The 17698-nt window shown below is 43.5% G+C and overlaps 1 protein-coding gene across 1 annotated transcript in view; it reads right to left on the bottom strand.

Moving 5' to 3' along the window:
* Positions 1 to 17698, bottom strand: part of LOC140120480 (sulfotransferase 6B1-like) — a 41197-nt gene that overhangs the window by 15653 nt on the left and 7846 nt on the right. Inside the window, exons 2-4 of the mRNA XM_072139506.1 lie at positions 14665 to 14774; positions 13383 to 13472; positions 6527 to 6653 (exon numbers count right to left, since the gene is read on the bottom strand). Coding sequence (XP_071995607.1) covers positions 6527 to 6653; positions 13383 to 13472; positions 14665 to 14774 — 327 coding nt within the window. The remainder of the gene's footprint in view (positions 1 to 6526; positions 6654 to 13382; positions 13473 to 14664; positions 14775 to 17698) is intronic.

The following is a 17698-nucleotide window of genomic DNA, read 5'->3' as shown; positions in this document are numbered from 1 at the left end:
AATGGCACAATCATATAGTGTGAAGGTGGCATCAGTAGCAGCAGGAGCCCGCAGAGTGGCACTGTGATATGGTGTGAAGGTGGCATCAGAAGCAGCAGGAGCCTGCAGAGTGGCACAATGATATAGTGTGAAGGTGGCATCAGAAGCAGCAAGAGAGGCAGAGTGGCACAATGATATAGTGTGTTGGTGGCATCAAAAGCAGCAGCAGGAGCCCGCAGAGTGGCACAATGATATAGTGTGAAGGTGGCATCAGAAGAAGCAGGAGCCCGCAGAGTGGCACAATGATATAGTGTGGAGGTGGCATCAGAAGCAGCAGGAGCCTGCAGAGTGGCACAATGATATAGTGTGAAGGTGGCATCAGAAGCAGCAAGAGAGGCAGAGTGGCACAATGATATAGTGTGTTGGTGGCATCAAAAGCAGCAGCAGGAGCCCGCAGAGTGGCACAATCATATAGTGTGAAGGTGGCATCAGTAGCAGCAGGAGCCCGCAGAGTGACACCGTGATATAGTGTGAAGGTGGCATCAGAAGCAGCAGGAGCCTGCAGAGTGGCACAATGATATAGTGTGAAGCTGGCATCAGAAGCAGCAGGATCCTGTAGAGTGGCACAATGATATAGTGCGTTGGTGGCATCAGTAGCAGCAGCAGGAGCCCGCAGAGTGGCACAATGATATAGTGTGAAGGTGTCATCAGTAGCAGCAGGAGGAGCCCACAGAGTGGCACAATGATATAGTGTGTTGGTGGCATCAGAATCAGCAGGAGCCCGCAGAGTGGCACAATGATATAGTGTGAAGGTGGCATCAGTAGCAGCAGGAGCCCGCAGAGTGGCACAATGATGTAGTGTGAAGGTGGCATCAGAAGCAGCAAGAGCGGCAGAGTGGCACAATGATATAGTCTGTTGGTGGCATCAAAAGCAGCAGCAGCAGGAGCCCGCAGAGTGGCACAATGATATAGTGTGAAGGTGGCATCAGTAGCAGCAGGAGCCCGCAGAGTGGCACAATGATATAGTGTGAAGGTGGCATCAGAAGCATCAAGAGCAGCAGAGTGTCACAATGATATAGTGTGTTGGTGGCATCAAAAGCAGCAGCAGCAGGAGCCCGCAGAGTGGCACAATGATATAGTGTGAAGGTGGCATCAGTAGCAGCAGGAGCCTGCAGAGTGGCACAATGATATAGTGTGAAGGTGGCATCAGAAGCAGAAAGAGAGGCAGAGTGGCACAATGATATAGTGTGTTGGCGGCATCAGAAGCAGCAGCAGGAGCCCGCAGAGTGGCACAATAATATAGTGTGAAGGTGGCATCAGAAGCAGCAGGAGCCTGTAGAGTGGCACCATGATATAGTGTGTACCAGTCCCTGGTAAAGATGGTAGGAGGCAGATGGTGAAACTAGCAGCAGATGTGTGGCATCGGTCGGGTGGCAACATCAGAATAGTAGCTGAGGCAGGTAGTTAGAACCCCGACTCATTTCTCAACGCTTGGAGAAGGCATCGTGGCTGATCTAATGTGATGCGTTAGGCATTGGTGAGTTGAAATCCTGGCCGATCCAAGCCGGATTCATCTTGACAAAGGTCAGTCTCTCCACATTACTGGTGGACAAGCGGGTTCTCCTGGGGGTAACGATGGCCTGCGCTGCACTGGACACTTGCTCTGATGCCACACTACTGCCCGGGCAGGACAGCTTCTCTACTGCAAACTCCGCAAGTTGCGGCCACGCATCAAGTTTGCCTGCCCAGTAGTCCATGGGATCCTCTACCTCAGGTGGTAAAGTGCTGTCCAAGTAGGCCACCACCTGCTGGTGCAGGGTCTGCTTCATGTCCTGCTGCTGCTGCGGGTGACGGCTACCCTCCTCACTAGGCGGGTGAAGGAAATTGCTCATTAAGGAATCCAGACTTAAGCGACTGTTGATGGAACTCCTACTGCTCCTACCCCCCCAGCTCCCCACAGCAGCCGTGGTAGTAGTACGTGAGCAATGACTGCCAGGAATCCCCCGGGAAGACCTTACAGAGGATGGACAATGGCGCACATAGGCAGCGGCCAACTGTGTACTCAGTATTTCTCTATTGTATGCCAGTTGTTCCTTCCTCTCAGCAGCAGGAAAAAAGTCACCCATTTTGGACCGGTAGCGAGGGTCCAAGAGGGTGGAGAGCCAAAAGTCATCCCTATGCCGGATGTTGATTATTCGGCTGTCACTAGTTTGGCAAAGCAGCATGCTGTGGGCCATCTGCGCAAGTGACTCTGTGGGACTCCCGGTCTCCATATCCACAGTATACTGCCACGGTGCTTCAGGGTCATCTGCCTCGTCTTCTACCTCCTCCGGATGCTCCTGCTCCTCCTCTCCTGTCACCTGAGTAGAAAAACCACAAATTGCACCATACCCTGCTTGTGCTCCAATGTCCTCCTCTTCCAGTTCAGCCCCCAGGGGACTCATGTGGCCATGAGATGTAGTCTCCACTTCTCCAGTGCCCTGACCAGACAGAGTTTGTGTGTTCCAGGACATGAAGCAGTGGAATGACATTATTCATCCCGCAGTCCTGGCAATTGACAAATAACGTGGCCTCTTCAAAAGGCCTGAGCAAACGGCAGGTGTCATGCATGAGCTGCCAGTGGCTGACATCAAAGTTACACAGGGGAGTACTACAGTCCGCTTGCATCATCAAAAAATCATTAATGGCTTTTCTCTGTTCATACAGGCAGTCTAACATATGGAGGCTGGATTTCCAACGGGTGGAAACATCGCATATCAGACTATGTTGGGGTAGGCCGTTCTGGCGCTGCAACTTGAGGAGGGTGTGCTTGGCTTTGTAAGAATGGCTGAAGTGCGTGCACAGTGTCCTGGCCATTTTTAGAATGTCTTGCAGATGGGTGTAAGACTTCAGGAACTTGTTGACTACCAGACTAAAAACATGCGCCACGCAGGGCGCATGGACCATCCCTCCTCGTTGCAGTGCGGACATCATGTTCCTCCCATTGTCTGTCACCATGGTTCCGATTTTTAGTTGTCGCGGAGAAAGCCATACATTGATTTCTTCTTGCATGACGTGGAACAGTTCCTCCCCTGTGTGACTTCGTTCGCCCAAGCAAACCAGGTGTAGAACTGCTTGACACCGCTGTACCCTCTACATGTGGTATGATGGAGCAGCACTTGTGGAGGCTGAGGTGGTGGTGGAGAAGGAGGAGGCGGACACTGGCGCAGGAGCAACAGTTTGACAACGTGGAGGAGAAAGTGCCGTCTTTTGTTGAAGTTGCTGGTTTGGCTGGGCGGGAAGCACATTCCCCCAGTGGGCCGTAAAGGACATATACTGGCCCTGACCATAATTACAGCTCCACACGTCTGCGCTGCCGTGCACCTTGGAAGAAACTGATAAGCTTAAGTACTGGCCCACCTTCTGTTGTACATATTGATGAAGGGCTGGCACAGCTTTTTTGGAAACAAAATTGCGGCTTGGAACTCTCCACCTCGGTTCGGCACAAGCCATTAGTTCTCTGAAGGGTGCAGAGTCCACGACTTGGAAAGGGAGAGACTGCAGTACCAATAACTTCGACAAGAGCACAGTCAGATTCTGCACCTTGGGATGGCTGGATGCATAGAGTTCTCTTTTTGTAATTGCCTCGCTCAACGACTGCTGGGCCATGCGTAGCCAGGAGCATCTGGACCGGGAGATGATGTCAAAGACAAACAGCTCCCTTCGGCAGAGGTGCTGGAGCCTTGACTTGCTGAAACAGCATGTGTGCCACTAGGTGCTGCTGCTGTTGCTGCGCCTGCAGGATGGACCGCATCTGACACCCATTTCTCCCAGGCCATTGGATGGTGACGCTGCATGTGTAGGCGCAGGGCCATGGTGCCAAGGTTAGCTCCCTGGCCATGCTTCACTTTCTGCCCCCAGATACGACATATACCCATGCTCGGCTCCTCTGGTGTCTTTACAAAAAACTGCCACACCGCTGAGGTGGTAATTTTACTGCCAACACTCTACAGTGAGCGACTGCTACCGCCGCTGCCTCGCTGAGCCCCTGTGCCAGCCTTATTTGGGCCTGCGAATCGGGATTTGTACCCCACGGACGTTTTGGCTCCCGTCCTCGCACTGCTGCCACCCTGCTGACTCACAGCCACAGTATCGACTTGCTGCTTGCTCCGCAAGCTGACACTCTCTTCGCCCGACGATGAAGATTCCCCTGCTACACCCAGCTCCCAAGTGCGATCGGCTACATCATCGTCAATTTGCTTTTCCCGGTCACTGCTACTCTCCTCACCGATGTCAGTATGCACAGCCTGCCTACTGCAGGAAGCAGCAGAAGTCTGCCCCACCTCTTCACTGCAAAGCAGCTGCTGACTGTCCTCAAACACTTCGTCCTCGCTGAATAGTGGCGAGGTGCCCAGACCACCTAGTAGCTCTCTGGCTGCGCGAAAGGAACAGGACAGAGCCTGGTTGAGGACAGGTGAGGGCCGCTGACCTGCTCCTGGGCCATGCCAACTAATTGTTGTATCAGAGGAACCTACAGACTCTTAGCTGGGGTTGTCAGATGTTATATTTTAAGAATTGGACGACCTAGTCAACCATTCAACAACCTTTGGGTTGTCGATCAACACACTGCCACTAGATGACAACGGCAGTTCTGCCCTCACAGAGTCACCCCTGCTGCGACATCCCCTTACTGTGCTGCCACCTCTGCCTGCTCCACCTGCCACCTTTCTGTCTGACATAGTGGTTTATACACTACATGGATTTCACATGTAAATCTGGCTGTAAACTAGAGCCCCCAAAAGGTATTGCAATGTGCGTTATACAGATACCCCACAACTGACAGTGTAATTTCAGCGAAAATCACTGTATAAACTATGTGGATTTCACACATAAATCTGGCTGTAAACTAGAGCCCCCAAAAGGTATTGCAATGTGCGTTATACAGGTACCCCACAACTGACAGCTCACTACTGCAGATGCATGAAAGTCAAACAGATTTCTTCCTATTCGATTTTGTCACTAAATAGAACTGCTATTTGGGGTATACAGATCCCCCTCAGAGAACAGCAAGGGATTGCAGCAAGAATTGCACAGCACAATAGCAGCAGCTGGACGCTATAACAAGAAGTGTGAAGTGCTGAGATAGAAAATGGCTGGGTTTTATAGGGCTGTGTGACATTGCATAAGCCTGCCGGTGGCTGATTGGCTTACAGGTCTGCAGATGTCATCGGGGGAGTTCCTTTCTCCATCCCAGAGTTCTCTACCACATGTAACACGTTGTTCTCGCGCCCATTTAGCAGAAACATGAGGGAAAAAAACAACTTCATTCCCGCGAATCAGCATAAACTTCGGCTTTGTGGCGAATCAAATTTTTCCTGAAATTCTAACCGAAGTTAGAATCATTAGAATCGATTCGCCCATCTCTAATTATGGGTCACATTTACTAAGGGCTTTGTGCCAGTTTTCTGATGGACTTTGCATGTTCTTTTCTAGTGCAAACTGCTTGCACAGGCATTTAAGAAGTGTCTGCACCACAAATTTGTTGCATGTGACTTTTTTGGTAGCGCAGCTGCACTAGTCATCATGTGACACAAATTAGGGGGTGTTTTGGTGTTCAGTTGGACCGTGCGCCAGATTTATCATGCAAAGTCTGTCACACGCCCTATGTTAAAGGTTGATGAACTCTGTTGGGCAGAGCGCCAGATTCAATATTTCTGGCGCACATATTTAATGAATCTGGCGCACCAATCATTATACACATGCAGAGCACTTTTAATGAAGTTTCCTACATTATTAGTAAATGTGCCCCTATGTCTGAGGCTGTGTTCAGGTGCACCGGAGAGACGCAGGAATCGCTGATCAACATCTTCTATGCATGCTGTGAGCAATGTTACAGTACTGTGTGCATGCGTGTGTATCAAAATTTTTGATCAATGGAGCGGTCGGAGAACTAAAAAGCTAGTGCTGTTGCTCCCAACACTTGTGAGTATGGACATATGTTTATTAGGAGGGTTAATCAGAGAAGTATAATTTAGATAATCCAACTTGCTTCCAAGTACTTTGTTGGGGCGCCACTTTTGGGTTCTAGGGTTCTGGCTCATCATCTTATTAACCCTTCTAGTAAACATATGGTCATATTAACACTGCTGGAAGCATGAAAGGTTATTAAAGTTAAAACCCTGCAGCATATTTCCCTTAAATATTTGATCTGAAATTTGTACAAACAAATATTTGTTAATTATTTTGCAAGCCTGAAATATTTTTGGATAAGAGTTATATATTCCATGCATGAGTAAGGCTCATCTGTATCTGCAATGCAGTTCATACCGGATCATTTTTGCATGTTGCAGTTGTAGGGTTGCCAGCACATACATTTTAGTTCCGAAAATCCCCTGCATAACACTGTATCAGACTAGTGGATAGGTTTCTGCAAATCTTATTTAAATATTGTGCAAGCCTCCTGGACTAATGAGGTCCCAATAGAAAAACTACTGTAGAAGAACATTACTCCGATTGTGTGTGATCACGAGCTTTATCATTTATGGTTTAATAGGTGTAGAATAAATACCTTTTCCATCTATAAAATCGTTGAAGAACAAGTCCCATGAAGTATAAGATGGAAGAGCAGGCAGGCTGTTATAAAAATGATAAAAGGATACCGCTGTGTCTTTTGGGTTTCGGAGAACCAGCAATATCTGTCAATGCAAAAGATCAAATATTAAACTTTTTGGCAAATTTTATGGCTATATTATACTATTATACTATATTTATATCTTATAAATACAAAAATGATAGTTGTTCTTATTGTAGAATTTCACATTCATGTATGGTCCATGGTACCTCCCTTGTGCCTTACATTTGTCTTTGTATTTCACATTTATAGCCATAGCAACCGTATATAACCATTTCAGCATTTTATTTTCATAGTTTCATAGTTCAGCATTTTATTTTCACGGCAGCACACTATAGAGGAGGAATAGCGATGCACTGCATATAGCCATTTATGGGAGATACATCCCAACAACGACAGTATGAAAGTAGTAGGTTTTTTGCTTCCTTTTTACCATACACATAAGTAATCATTTAAATTTTAATAGATATTCACATTTATTATGGGTTTAAAAGAGAAAAACATGATTTGTATCATATTTAGCTATGATATTAATCGATCACCAATAATAATGGCATATATTTATCAAAAATACTGCAAGCTGTACGTCATCCGGTGTGCGTCATAAAAAGTGTCACACGGTCTTCATGAATCTGGTGCCCCCTGCACTGCTCTGGCAGAAGCACCATTTTTCCTGGTGCCCTTTGTTCATGGTGTAGAAATGTGGTTCGGGCAGAACCTTTTCAGGTGAACATTTTTTCTTTGCAAGCAGCTTTCACATTCTTTCTAGTGCAAAGTCAGACAGAAAACTGGTGCAACGACTTTAACCCCTTAACGCTCTGCGCCGTAGCTCTACGGCGCAGAGGTATAAGGGATGTATGAAGAGGGCTCACGGGCTGAGTCCTCTTCATACAGAGGTGGGGGTTTTTGCATTTTGCACAAAACCCCCACCGCTAATAACCGCGGTCGGTGCTTGCACCGATCGCGGCTATTAACCCCCTAAACGCCGCCGGCAAAGTCGCCGGCGGCGTTTAAAAGACGGCGGCGCGTGGGCGCCGCCATCTTTTTTTCGATCGCCACGCCCCCGAACGTCATCGGGGGGCGGCGATCAGTTGCTATGGTAGCCTCGTGTCTTCTTTTGACACGAGGCTATCTGGCAGCTGCATATTCGTTACAATGAGCCAGTGGCTCATTGTAATGAATGTGCTGCAAAAATGCCATATATTGCAATACAGAAGTATTGCAGTATATGGTAGCAGCGATCTGACTATCTAGGGTTAATGTACCCTAGATGGTCTAAAAGATAGTGAAAAAAAAAAGAAAAAAAAAAGTTTAAAAAATAAAAAAAATTAATAAAATATTAAAAGTTCAAATCACCCCCCTTTCCCTAGAACGGATATAAAACATAACAAACAGTAAAAATCACAGACATATTAGGTATCGCCGCGTCCCAAAATGCCCGATCTATCAAAATATAAAAACGGTTACGGCCGGCGGTGACCTCCGAGGCGGGAAATGGCGCCCAAATGTCCGAAATGCGACTTTTACACCTTTTTACATAACATAAAAAATGAAATAAAAAATGATCAAAATGTCGCACAGACCTCAAAATGGTAGCAATGAAAACGTCGCCTCATTTCGCAAAAAATGACCCCTCACACATCTCCGTGCGCCAAAGTATGAAAAAGTTATTAGCGTCAGAAGATGGCAAAAAATTTTTTTTCTTTTTTGTACACATTCGTTTAATTTTTGAAAATGTATTAAAACACAATAAAACCTGTATAAATTTGGTATCACCGCGATCGCACCGAACCAAAGAATAAAGTAGGCGTGTTATTTGGAGCGAAGAGTGAAAGTCGTAAAAACTGAGCCCACAAGAACGTGACGCACGTGCGGTTTTTTTTCAATTTTTCCACATTTGGAATTTTTTTTCAGCTTTGCAGTACACGGCATGTTAAAATAAATATCATTACGGGAAAGTAAAATTTGTTACGCACAAAATAAGCCCTCACACAGGTCTGTACACGGAAAAATGAAAAAGTTATGGATTTTTGAAGTTGGAGAGCGAGAAATGAGGCGAAAAACCCTCCGTCCTTAAGGGGTTAATAAATGTGGGCCAATGTGTTTACTATATTGTTTAAGTTGGAAAAGTTATTGGGCTACCAAATATTTCTGTTATTTACTGTCTACATTATGTTATTTCATTGTCTACATACCAACCTATTATCTATCTAAATTTCCTAATTTATAAACAAATACAACCATTTTAACAACCTGTAAATACAGGTTATTTGTGTTAACTGCATAGATTCTTGAGTTAGAACACATACAACATGAGAGCCAAGCTTTGTACATAAAAACAGCTCCAACGTAATGTTCACTAGACAAATACAGCATGAAAACCAAGCTGTGCACATAAATAAAGCACCAGAATCAATTTCCGAACCTACTTACAGAACCAGAATCAAGCACACAAAAATACTATATAGCGGACAGACAGTCAGGTGGCAAAGTAATTCCCTAAAAACATATATCCAACATACACAGGTTTTATTGCATTTTAATACATTTTCAAAAACGAATGTGTACGAAAAAGAAAAAATTGCCATCTTCTGACGCTAATAACTTTCATACTTTGGTGTTTTGCAAAATGAAACAACGTTTTCATTGTTACCATTTTGAGTACTGTGCGACAATTTGATCACTTTTTATTACATTTTTTATGTCATGTAAAATGGTGTAAAAGTCGTGCGTTTCGGATATTTGGGCACCATTTTCCCTTATGGAGGTCACTGCCGGCAATAACGGTTTTTATATTTAAATAGAATGGGCATTTTGGGACCCGGTGATACTTAATGTGTTTGTGATTTTTACAATTTATTATGTTTTATATCAGTTCTAGGGAAAGGGGGGGTGATTTGAATTTTTTAATTAATTTTCTACATTTAAAAAAAAAAAAAATTTCATTATTTCTTAGACCATCTAGGGTACTTTAACCCTAGATGGTCTGATCATTCCTACCATATACTGCAATACTACTGAATCCTCAGAAACCATCCAACCATGCAACTGTCATGGCAACTGATCGCCACGATGACGTTCGGAGGAGCAACAATCTCAAGAAAGATGGCAGCGCCCATGCACCGCCATGCTTTAAGTGCAAAGATGCCAGCGGTATACAAGAGGTTAACACCCGCGTTTGGTTGAAAGCATCTCTGTATGAAGAGGGCTCAGCCTGTGTGCCCTCTTCATGCACCCTTTATAGCTCTGCACTGTATCATTAAAAGAGGTTATAACTTCGGAACTACCCTATTAAAATATCCAGGGTATTTTGAGATTTTCTTGTCACACATTGTACTTCAGACACACACACACATTAATATATATATATATATATATATATATATATATATATTTTTTTTTTTTTTGAGAAAGTGAGAGGTGTCATTTGGGAAAACCGCTATCTATCATACAGGCAGATGAAGGGTGTGTGGTAACCTAAGGGTTAATGCAGACATGATAAGCAGGAATAGTCTGTTTGGTCTATGTTGGCCTAGCTAACACAGACACATTTGTAATGTCCGTACTGGGCCTACTTATTATGGAGCAGGGATAGGCTGGTAGTGGGACTCCTACTCCATCCGGGCTTCGGTCCTGGGTTTCTGTATAGCCCACCGGTGCAGGTCACAGACCTCCTTAGAGCCTGATTTAATCTGTAGGCCAGAAGCAGTAGGGGAGGCACTACCTGGAGAACTGAAGGCTGGACCGTGTTCACACAGCAAAGGTAACTGAGTGCCTCCTGATATTCTGCTGGCCAAGAGCATGTGCCAGGCAGCCTTGTACATGTATAGTTAGGGGCTGTTATTGTATTAGGCAGTGCCCGCTGGGCAGGGTTTATTTTTGGTATTTTGTTTGTGCCTAAGCCAAGGCTGAATTTGTGTTTTGACAAGGAAGTGTGAATAAACACTTGATTTTTGGACTTTAACTCTGCATGTGTCCCTGCTTCCAGAGCAATTCCCCACAATATGTATGTTTTAAAGGGATTGTCCAGGCTTTACCTGTTTTATATTTCAACTTGCGTGTTTACCTTTTAAAAAAAAGACCTCCAAAGAAATATTTGCTGAAAATAGTCATTGTTCTTGACTGAAATTCATCACTTTTAGATGCTGGAAGAGGAGCATAACTTCAGATGCCCGTGTCAAGGTTTCTATAGTAAGAACCATTTTTATGCTCTAATATACAGCCAGTTAATTGTCTGGATTTCTGGTTCAGAGAATAACAATGAATTGAAGTGATTTCAAAATGAGATTCAATAGTTGACTCTTGAATACTTTTTATTCAAAATTTCATTGGTGACAAAATAGTTATATAACATCAATTTTGTTTTTTTCTTTTAGGCCATCGTAACAGATATTTATTTTTATTTTGAAAGGTTTCTCCATCCATTTATAGTTAATGTGGCCAAAGGATTTAAATATCCCCCAGCCAAGATCTTTCACCACCTTATGAGGGTCCCTGTGAATTAAATAACAATTTTAAAAAGGTCAATAATGTATCCACTATAACAAAAGACCATGATGGAAAAAGTATTTTTGAGCACTAAATGACCTAAAAATAATTCTCAATTTACTGTATTAACAAAATAAAAACACAAATTTCTGTTGAATAGCCAAACTATAAAACAGAACACATTACTGCTCATTACTGCATTCAGATTGGAATGTGTATCATTACTCAAGAAAATCATCCAGTCTTCAACTTGTTTACATAATGGGGCAGATTTACTTAACCAGTCCATTCGCAATCCAGCGTCGCGTTCTCTGTGGTGGATTCGGGTCCGGCTGGGATCACTAAGGTAGTTCCTCCGACGTCCATCAGATGTTGCTGCTGTGCTGAAGTTCCCCGAGGTCTGCCGGAATGCACTATCCTATACCTGGGGAAGGTAAGTGCGAGTACCGCAACACTTTTTTTTTTTTTTAAATGCGGTTGTTTTTCCGAATCCGTCGGGTTTTCGTTCGGCCACGCCCCCCAATTTCCTTTGCGTGCATGCCAGCGCCGATGCGCCACAATCCGATCGCGTGCGGGAATATTCGGCAAACACGTTGGGAAAACGCAAATCGGGCATTAGTAAATGACCCCCAATGTGGCACATTTACTTAGAAAGTCACTAGAGTTCACTAAAAGTGCATTGTCCTTCCATTATGCAGTGTGCAGTGATTCACTAAGATCGTGCGTCAGAAATCATGAATCTGTCGCTTCCCTGCTCAAGTCCAACAGGGTTCACCATTTTTTTGTGGTGCATCTTTAACATAGGGCGTGCGACACAGTTTGAAAGTGAAATACGGTGCTCGGTCTGAATCAGTCGGACCGTCTGACAGCATGCCCCCTGATGTGTGTCGCATGGAAGCTGTAACGGTCCACAGACACGGGGCTAGAGTCTCTTTGGGAAGAGTCTGGTGTCTTCCCAAAGGAGTCTGTGGACCGGTGGACCCTCTGTACCACCGCGGGAGATGATGATGGTACTAGCCGACACCCGGGATCGGAGTCTAAGTGGCACCTGGTCTTCACCAGAGCCCCCGCAAAGCAGGATGGTCTTTCTGCGGCGGGGTGCCACCAGGTTGTTCCACAGGTGCAATTAAGCCCACGGCTGCAGCCAGGGAAACAGGGGTAGCAGGACACAGTCCAAGCCTGTGATGACAGCAGGAATATGGCTTGGAAGGATGAGCTGGAACTCAAGGCAGGCAAGCGGGCAGGAGCTGGCACACGACCAGGCGGACAGTAACGGACAGCTCCTTGAAGAAACACGGAGGCATCTGGAAACGCTAAAGACACACTGGAGCATATGGGAACGCTGAAGACACTCAGGAGCGTATAGGAACGCTGGAAACTATCTCAAGCCAGTACAGGAACCGCTTAGGGAAGCTTGGTAAGGAAACCATGGAAGTTCCTTTAGGTTCAGAAGATAGGGCTTTCACTTACAGGAACAATGCTGAACTGAAGATCCGGCAAGGCGGAAAGGGAGTTGCCGGATTATAAGGGTGAGGCCGGATTAATGAGCTCCAATCAGGAGGATGCTGACCCTTTGAGGCTAGGAGAGCCGGCGCATGCGCTCCCTAGGAATGGGAACGGGGCCTAGTTATTCGGGAAACAGGCTCGTGAAGTGGTAAGTCCAGGCCGGGGCTCGCCGCGGTTGCAGCTGTGACAGAAGCCAGCACAGATGTTCCACAAAAGGGTCACGTGCAACACAATCTCAGCGCAGACACTTCTTAAATACCTGTGCAAGCCGTTTTAGCCATGAAGAACGTGTACAGCGCGCAACCCTTATTAATGTGCCCCAATATGTAATAGTAGTTATTTTATTTAATAAATAACTGCTAATGTCTTTTTATGTACCGTTTAGGTAACAAAAAGTTCTCCCAGTTTTAAAATGTATTTGTATCTGTTTAAGCTCTTTATGGTTTTCAAGTATCTCAGATTATAGTTATACAGTTTCATAGTTTATTTCCATATTCACAGATTTGTATTCTCTATTACATGATTGCAAACTGATATGTTGGAAAGACAGCTAAGGAAAAGGTATCATAATAACATAATGAATAAACTTTTTTGGTGGCGAAGTAATCAAAAAATGTTGGTTCCACTGCATTTGCACTACCACTCCATTTATACAGAGGACTCATGTACATGAGTTTCCAGCATGTGCCACCATCAGACATTTATTGCCTATTCTGTCAACAGGGGTTCAGTGTTCATTGAGGGAAAATCTATTTAAAAATAATTGCATGGTTCTCCAGTTGCTACTTAAAGAACTTACCTTAACCTTCTTTTGAAAAAAAGACTTTGGGATATTTTTGAAGTTTAGGTGTGTTGAAATGATTCTGGGTGAAGGTCTGTCTTCAAATCCCTGCAGGGAAAAAGCATTGATGAAGATTTATTAACCCCATAAGAAAAAGGCCATTTTCAGTTTTGTTTTTTTTTTTGGCTTTCAGCGTTTTGCTAGTGAAGGTATTTCATATGCCATGCCGGTCACTGGGAAGCTGGAAAAAAATCCAAATATGATGAAATAGCTTGAATAAACACATTTATGCCATTTTCTTTTTGACACAGTTTTTACAGCTTTCAGTATGCACTCCAAATGATACCTTTACTTTATTCTTTGGGTTAGTATGATAACATTTATATAGGCTTTATTTTGTTTTAATTTTGTACAAAAAAAAATTCTCTTCATACTTTCAATGCTACCATTTTGGGGACAGCCTTTTGACCACTTTTTATACAATTTTTATGTGTTGCAGAATGGCAAAAAGTGGTGTTTCTGTCTATTTTTCATTGGAGGGTTCCCAACCAGGAATACTCTAGGCTGCCATCGGAATGAATCGTCACCCACAGATGACATCAAAGATGGTGGCTGGTGTAACTAGTATGTACCCACCATAAATGAGGAAAACTCTTCGTACATCCTTACATTTACGTCACATTAGGCATAGTGTGCACCAACTATATATTATGGGTTAGTCACTTCTTCTTCCTACCTTAAAAGTTTAACCATCTTATAAAAGTCAACTGGCTACAATTCTGATCAGTGTCTAGATCTTGATCTAGATCAGTGTCTAGAAACTAAGCATCGAAACAAGTTAATCCAAGTTGCATTTTGTCTTCTGTACGTTTTTATGCTGACAATATAGAAGAGTTGCAATTCAACTCCTGATCATACAATGAGTGACAAGCTACCATGTATCTTGTTCAGCTATTTGTCTGACAGCTTTGGATTACCATTCCTTTGCTATGTGCACCAGGTTGGGGATGGGAAGGAAGGAAACCTGGGTGTTTTGGTTGAGCTGTTTTTCAACCAAAGGGTGATATTTTTATACTGCACAGTAGTTGGTATGGTATTAGTAGTCACAATTTAAACTTTTTGTAAATAATGGAGTTATATAAAATCACAACTTTCTTTTTTTGCCTTTGTAAGTTTTGAAACTATTGATTAGTCATTACAGTATCTGTATATTAGGTATGTGTTTTTAAGTATGGAATTTATATCTAGATTCTATATTACTGGAACAAGCATTTCTGTTATGGACTGAAGTTTTACTCACTGCTAGTATTTCTGGATCTCCAAATTCAATCATGGTTGCATCTAGTAAAGGATCACTATTGTGAAATACAGACACCATTTCATGCAATATCTGTATTGTCCAATTGGTTCCTGAAACAAAGAACATTATGTAAATGTCATAAAACTATATATATGTTTCTAGAGCTTTCGTTCTTCAAGTCCTATAATACACATTTGCTACCAACATGTGCCCGGATGTTAGAACTTAAGTACTACTCTATATTCTCTTTATACTCTATATCCCCTATATCCTTAATATCCTCTATATACTCTATTTTCTTAATCTTGTACTGTTCATTAAAGTAATCTCATTATGAACGTCAAGTGTGCTCCCAATCACATTCCCTAGCTGCATGAAACCCTCCACCCCCTCTACCATCCAGACCAGATGTCCCAGACAGTGTAGGAGATGTGGATGCTGCCCCTAGCTGGCTCGGCATCTGTGCGTTCTGCAGCTGAACTCCCTTCATACTGTAAATACTCTTGTATATGTCGAGGCTCCTAATTACTGGGAAAAGTTATTGACTGTAGTATAAGCCCTAGGGTGGGAAATGCAGCCGCTACTCTCATAAAATGTCCAGCAGCATAGGTACCTCGTCAATGATATGTCCACAACATATGTTCCACTATAAATAAGAGAAGCATACAGAATCTACTTTTCCAAACATAAAAAAACGGAAACCCACAACGCAAATGACAGATATAGGCATACTCACACTTTTAGTATTTTTTTGCAAGTATTCACAACATCCTTTGGTTTTTAGTCTCTGGGACTATGTAGGGCTATTTGTAGGCCTACATCCTCATGACGGTTCCCTTTTCATAAAAGTCTACAAATAAACTAGGTGAACCATTAAACCAAAATGGTTCCATTAAAAATAGAAATTATTTTGGAAAATACAATCCCTCATTGAGGTTGACTAAATAATGAAAAAGCAATGCCTATAGGAATTCATTGACCACACAGACCAATTATAGTCCCTAGAGCCACAAATCCATCTTTTTCTCTGTCCAATGTAATTATATGTAGCTCAGAAAAAAGCAGGCTGCACATGAAAGTTAGTTAGAAATGGTGCTGTGACGAGTTTTACACAAATTTAGCGATGTTTGTGGCTCTGCAAGTATTAACCTTTATGTGGACAAAGGGGCAATGATGGTTCTAGTTCTATTTTTGAAAATAATTGTACATGTTCCTCTTTTTTCTTCTCCCTTTCCCTTTCACAGAAATCTTGGAAGTTAAAACCTGCATATTCTATTAATCCAGACTATGGAGAAGTATATGTTGATGTGTATGGTGGCTCAAATGCAGAATAAATCTACATGACAACATTACAGTTGAAATTATTAATTTCCCTCACTCCTTCCCCAAGCATAATCTATTTATATTCTTATTCCGTGTAACCTTCTGCCTTTAGTCCAATACCTATGAACAATCAAATATAATACTTCTGATTCCCTATAATCTATTGTATTCAGCATCTTAAAAAAAGCAGACCTTCAAGGTTTTCAAGTTTCAATACATGTTATATAAGGAGGGTACATGTTTAATCCTGTTCTGTTGTCATGTACACCTGCACAAGAAAGGATATCTGTAATTTTTACTGTTCCCAGGCATATTGAATTTTCATTAACCATACTATATCTGGACTGAAGTGCCAGCTTCTTGCTCTGCTATTGGCCATGTTAGGGAGAGGGGTGATCTTGTCTGGGTTTGGATGTAGGGGAGTAAATACAAGGATAGCAGCTGCTATGGGGTCCAGAGTGTTATGGGGCCCCAGCATCTGGAGTATTGGATGTGAATATGCTGTATGTTTTTGTGATGTGTATATGCTGTAAATGAGTATGCATATGTGATGTGTATATGCTGGTATGTATGCATGTATATACTGTATTTATGTATACATGGTGTGAGGGTTCGGAGTAGTGAACCTCCTGGACCACCACGGATGATGACACAAGCCGACACCTGGGACCACAATCTAAGTGGCACCCGGTCTTCACCAGAGCCTGCTGCAAAGCAGGATGGTCTTGCTGGGTCGTGGTTCCACCACGTCGTTCCACAGGTGCAACTTGTCCATGGTGGCAGCCAAGGTCGAGGTACAGAATCACTAGGCAGTCTTGTGGTCAGGAACAGGCAGATAGTCAAAGCAGGCGGCACAGATGCGAGGTTGGGAACGGAGCAGGAGGTCAAGGCGGGCAGTGAAGGAGCAAAGTTAGAGTCAGGTCCGGGGTCACAATGGGAGGTAAGAATGCAGGGAATAGTCAGGGAGGGAAGCTTTCTCAGTGGCATGAAGCTCAAAGATCCGGTGGGGGTTGCTGGGAGAAACCGGATTTTAAGGAAACCCGGAAGTGGCCAGCCGAAACGGGAGCAGGAACGCGGAGAGGTAAGTGAGTGGGGACCAGGGTGCCGCCACGGAGACGGGTATGGGTGTGCCTGCGATCTGAGACGTGGATCACAGGGACACCTGTGACGCATGGTGTATATACTTTAATGACAATCAAGAGACAATCCAGTTCCTCAGATCTAGATAAAAAAGATCTACACTCCATGTAATGTATTTTCAACTGGCAGAGTAAACAGTATCTTGATGCCTGTTTTGATACTAGAAAGAAGCGTACACAAGACATAATAATAATAATAATAATAATAATAATAATAATCTTTATTTATATAGCACCATAAAATTTTGTAGCTTTACAGATTATGGGGAACCTATAGCAAAAAAATAAGACATTAGAGAGTAATAACAGTAATATGTAAACAATAGGACTGAGGGCCCTGCTCGCAAGAGCTTACAGTCAATGAGGATAAGGGGGTGACATAAGAGGTATAAGAGTTTGTATAATGGTCCAGCCATTTTTATAAGTGATTGGAACAAAAATAATTTAATGAATAAAAAATGCTGCTGATTGTATATAAGATGGAGGCTGGTGGCTGGTTCAGAGTCCAAAGTAAATGGGACTGCAGAGAAGCCTTGAGCTTGGTACCTCCTGAAGCTTATTGCTGAATCATG

The sequence above is a fragment of the Engystomops pustulosus genome, chromosome 3 (assembly GCF_040894005.1).
Source record: "Engystomops pustulosus chromosome 3, aEngPut4.maternal, whole genome shotgun sequence".
Lineage (NCBI taxonomy): Eukaryota > Metazoa > Chordata > Amphibia > Anura > Leptodactylidae > Engystomops > Engystomops pustulosus.
Note: the sequence above shows the minus strand (reverse complement) of the source record. Positions and strands in the feature narration are given on the sequence as shown.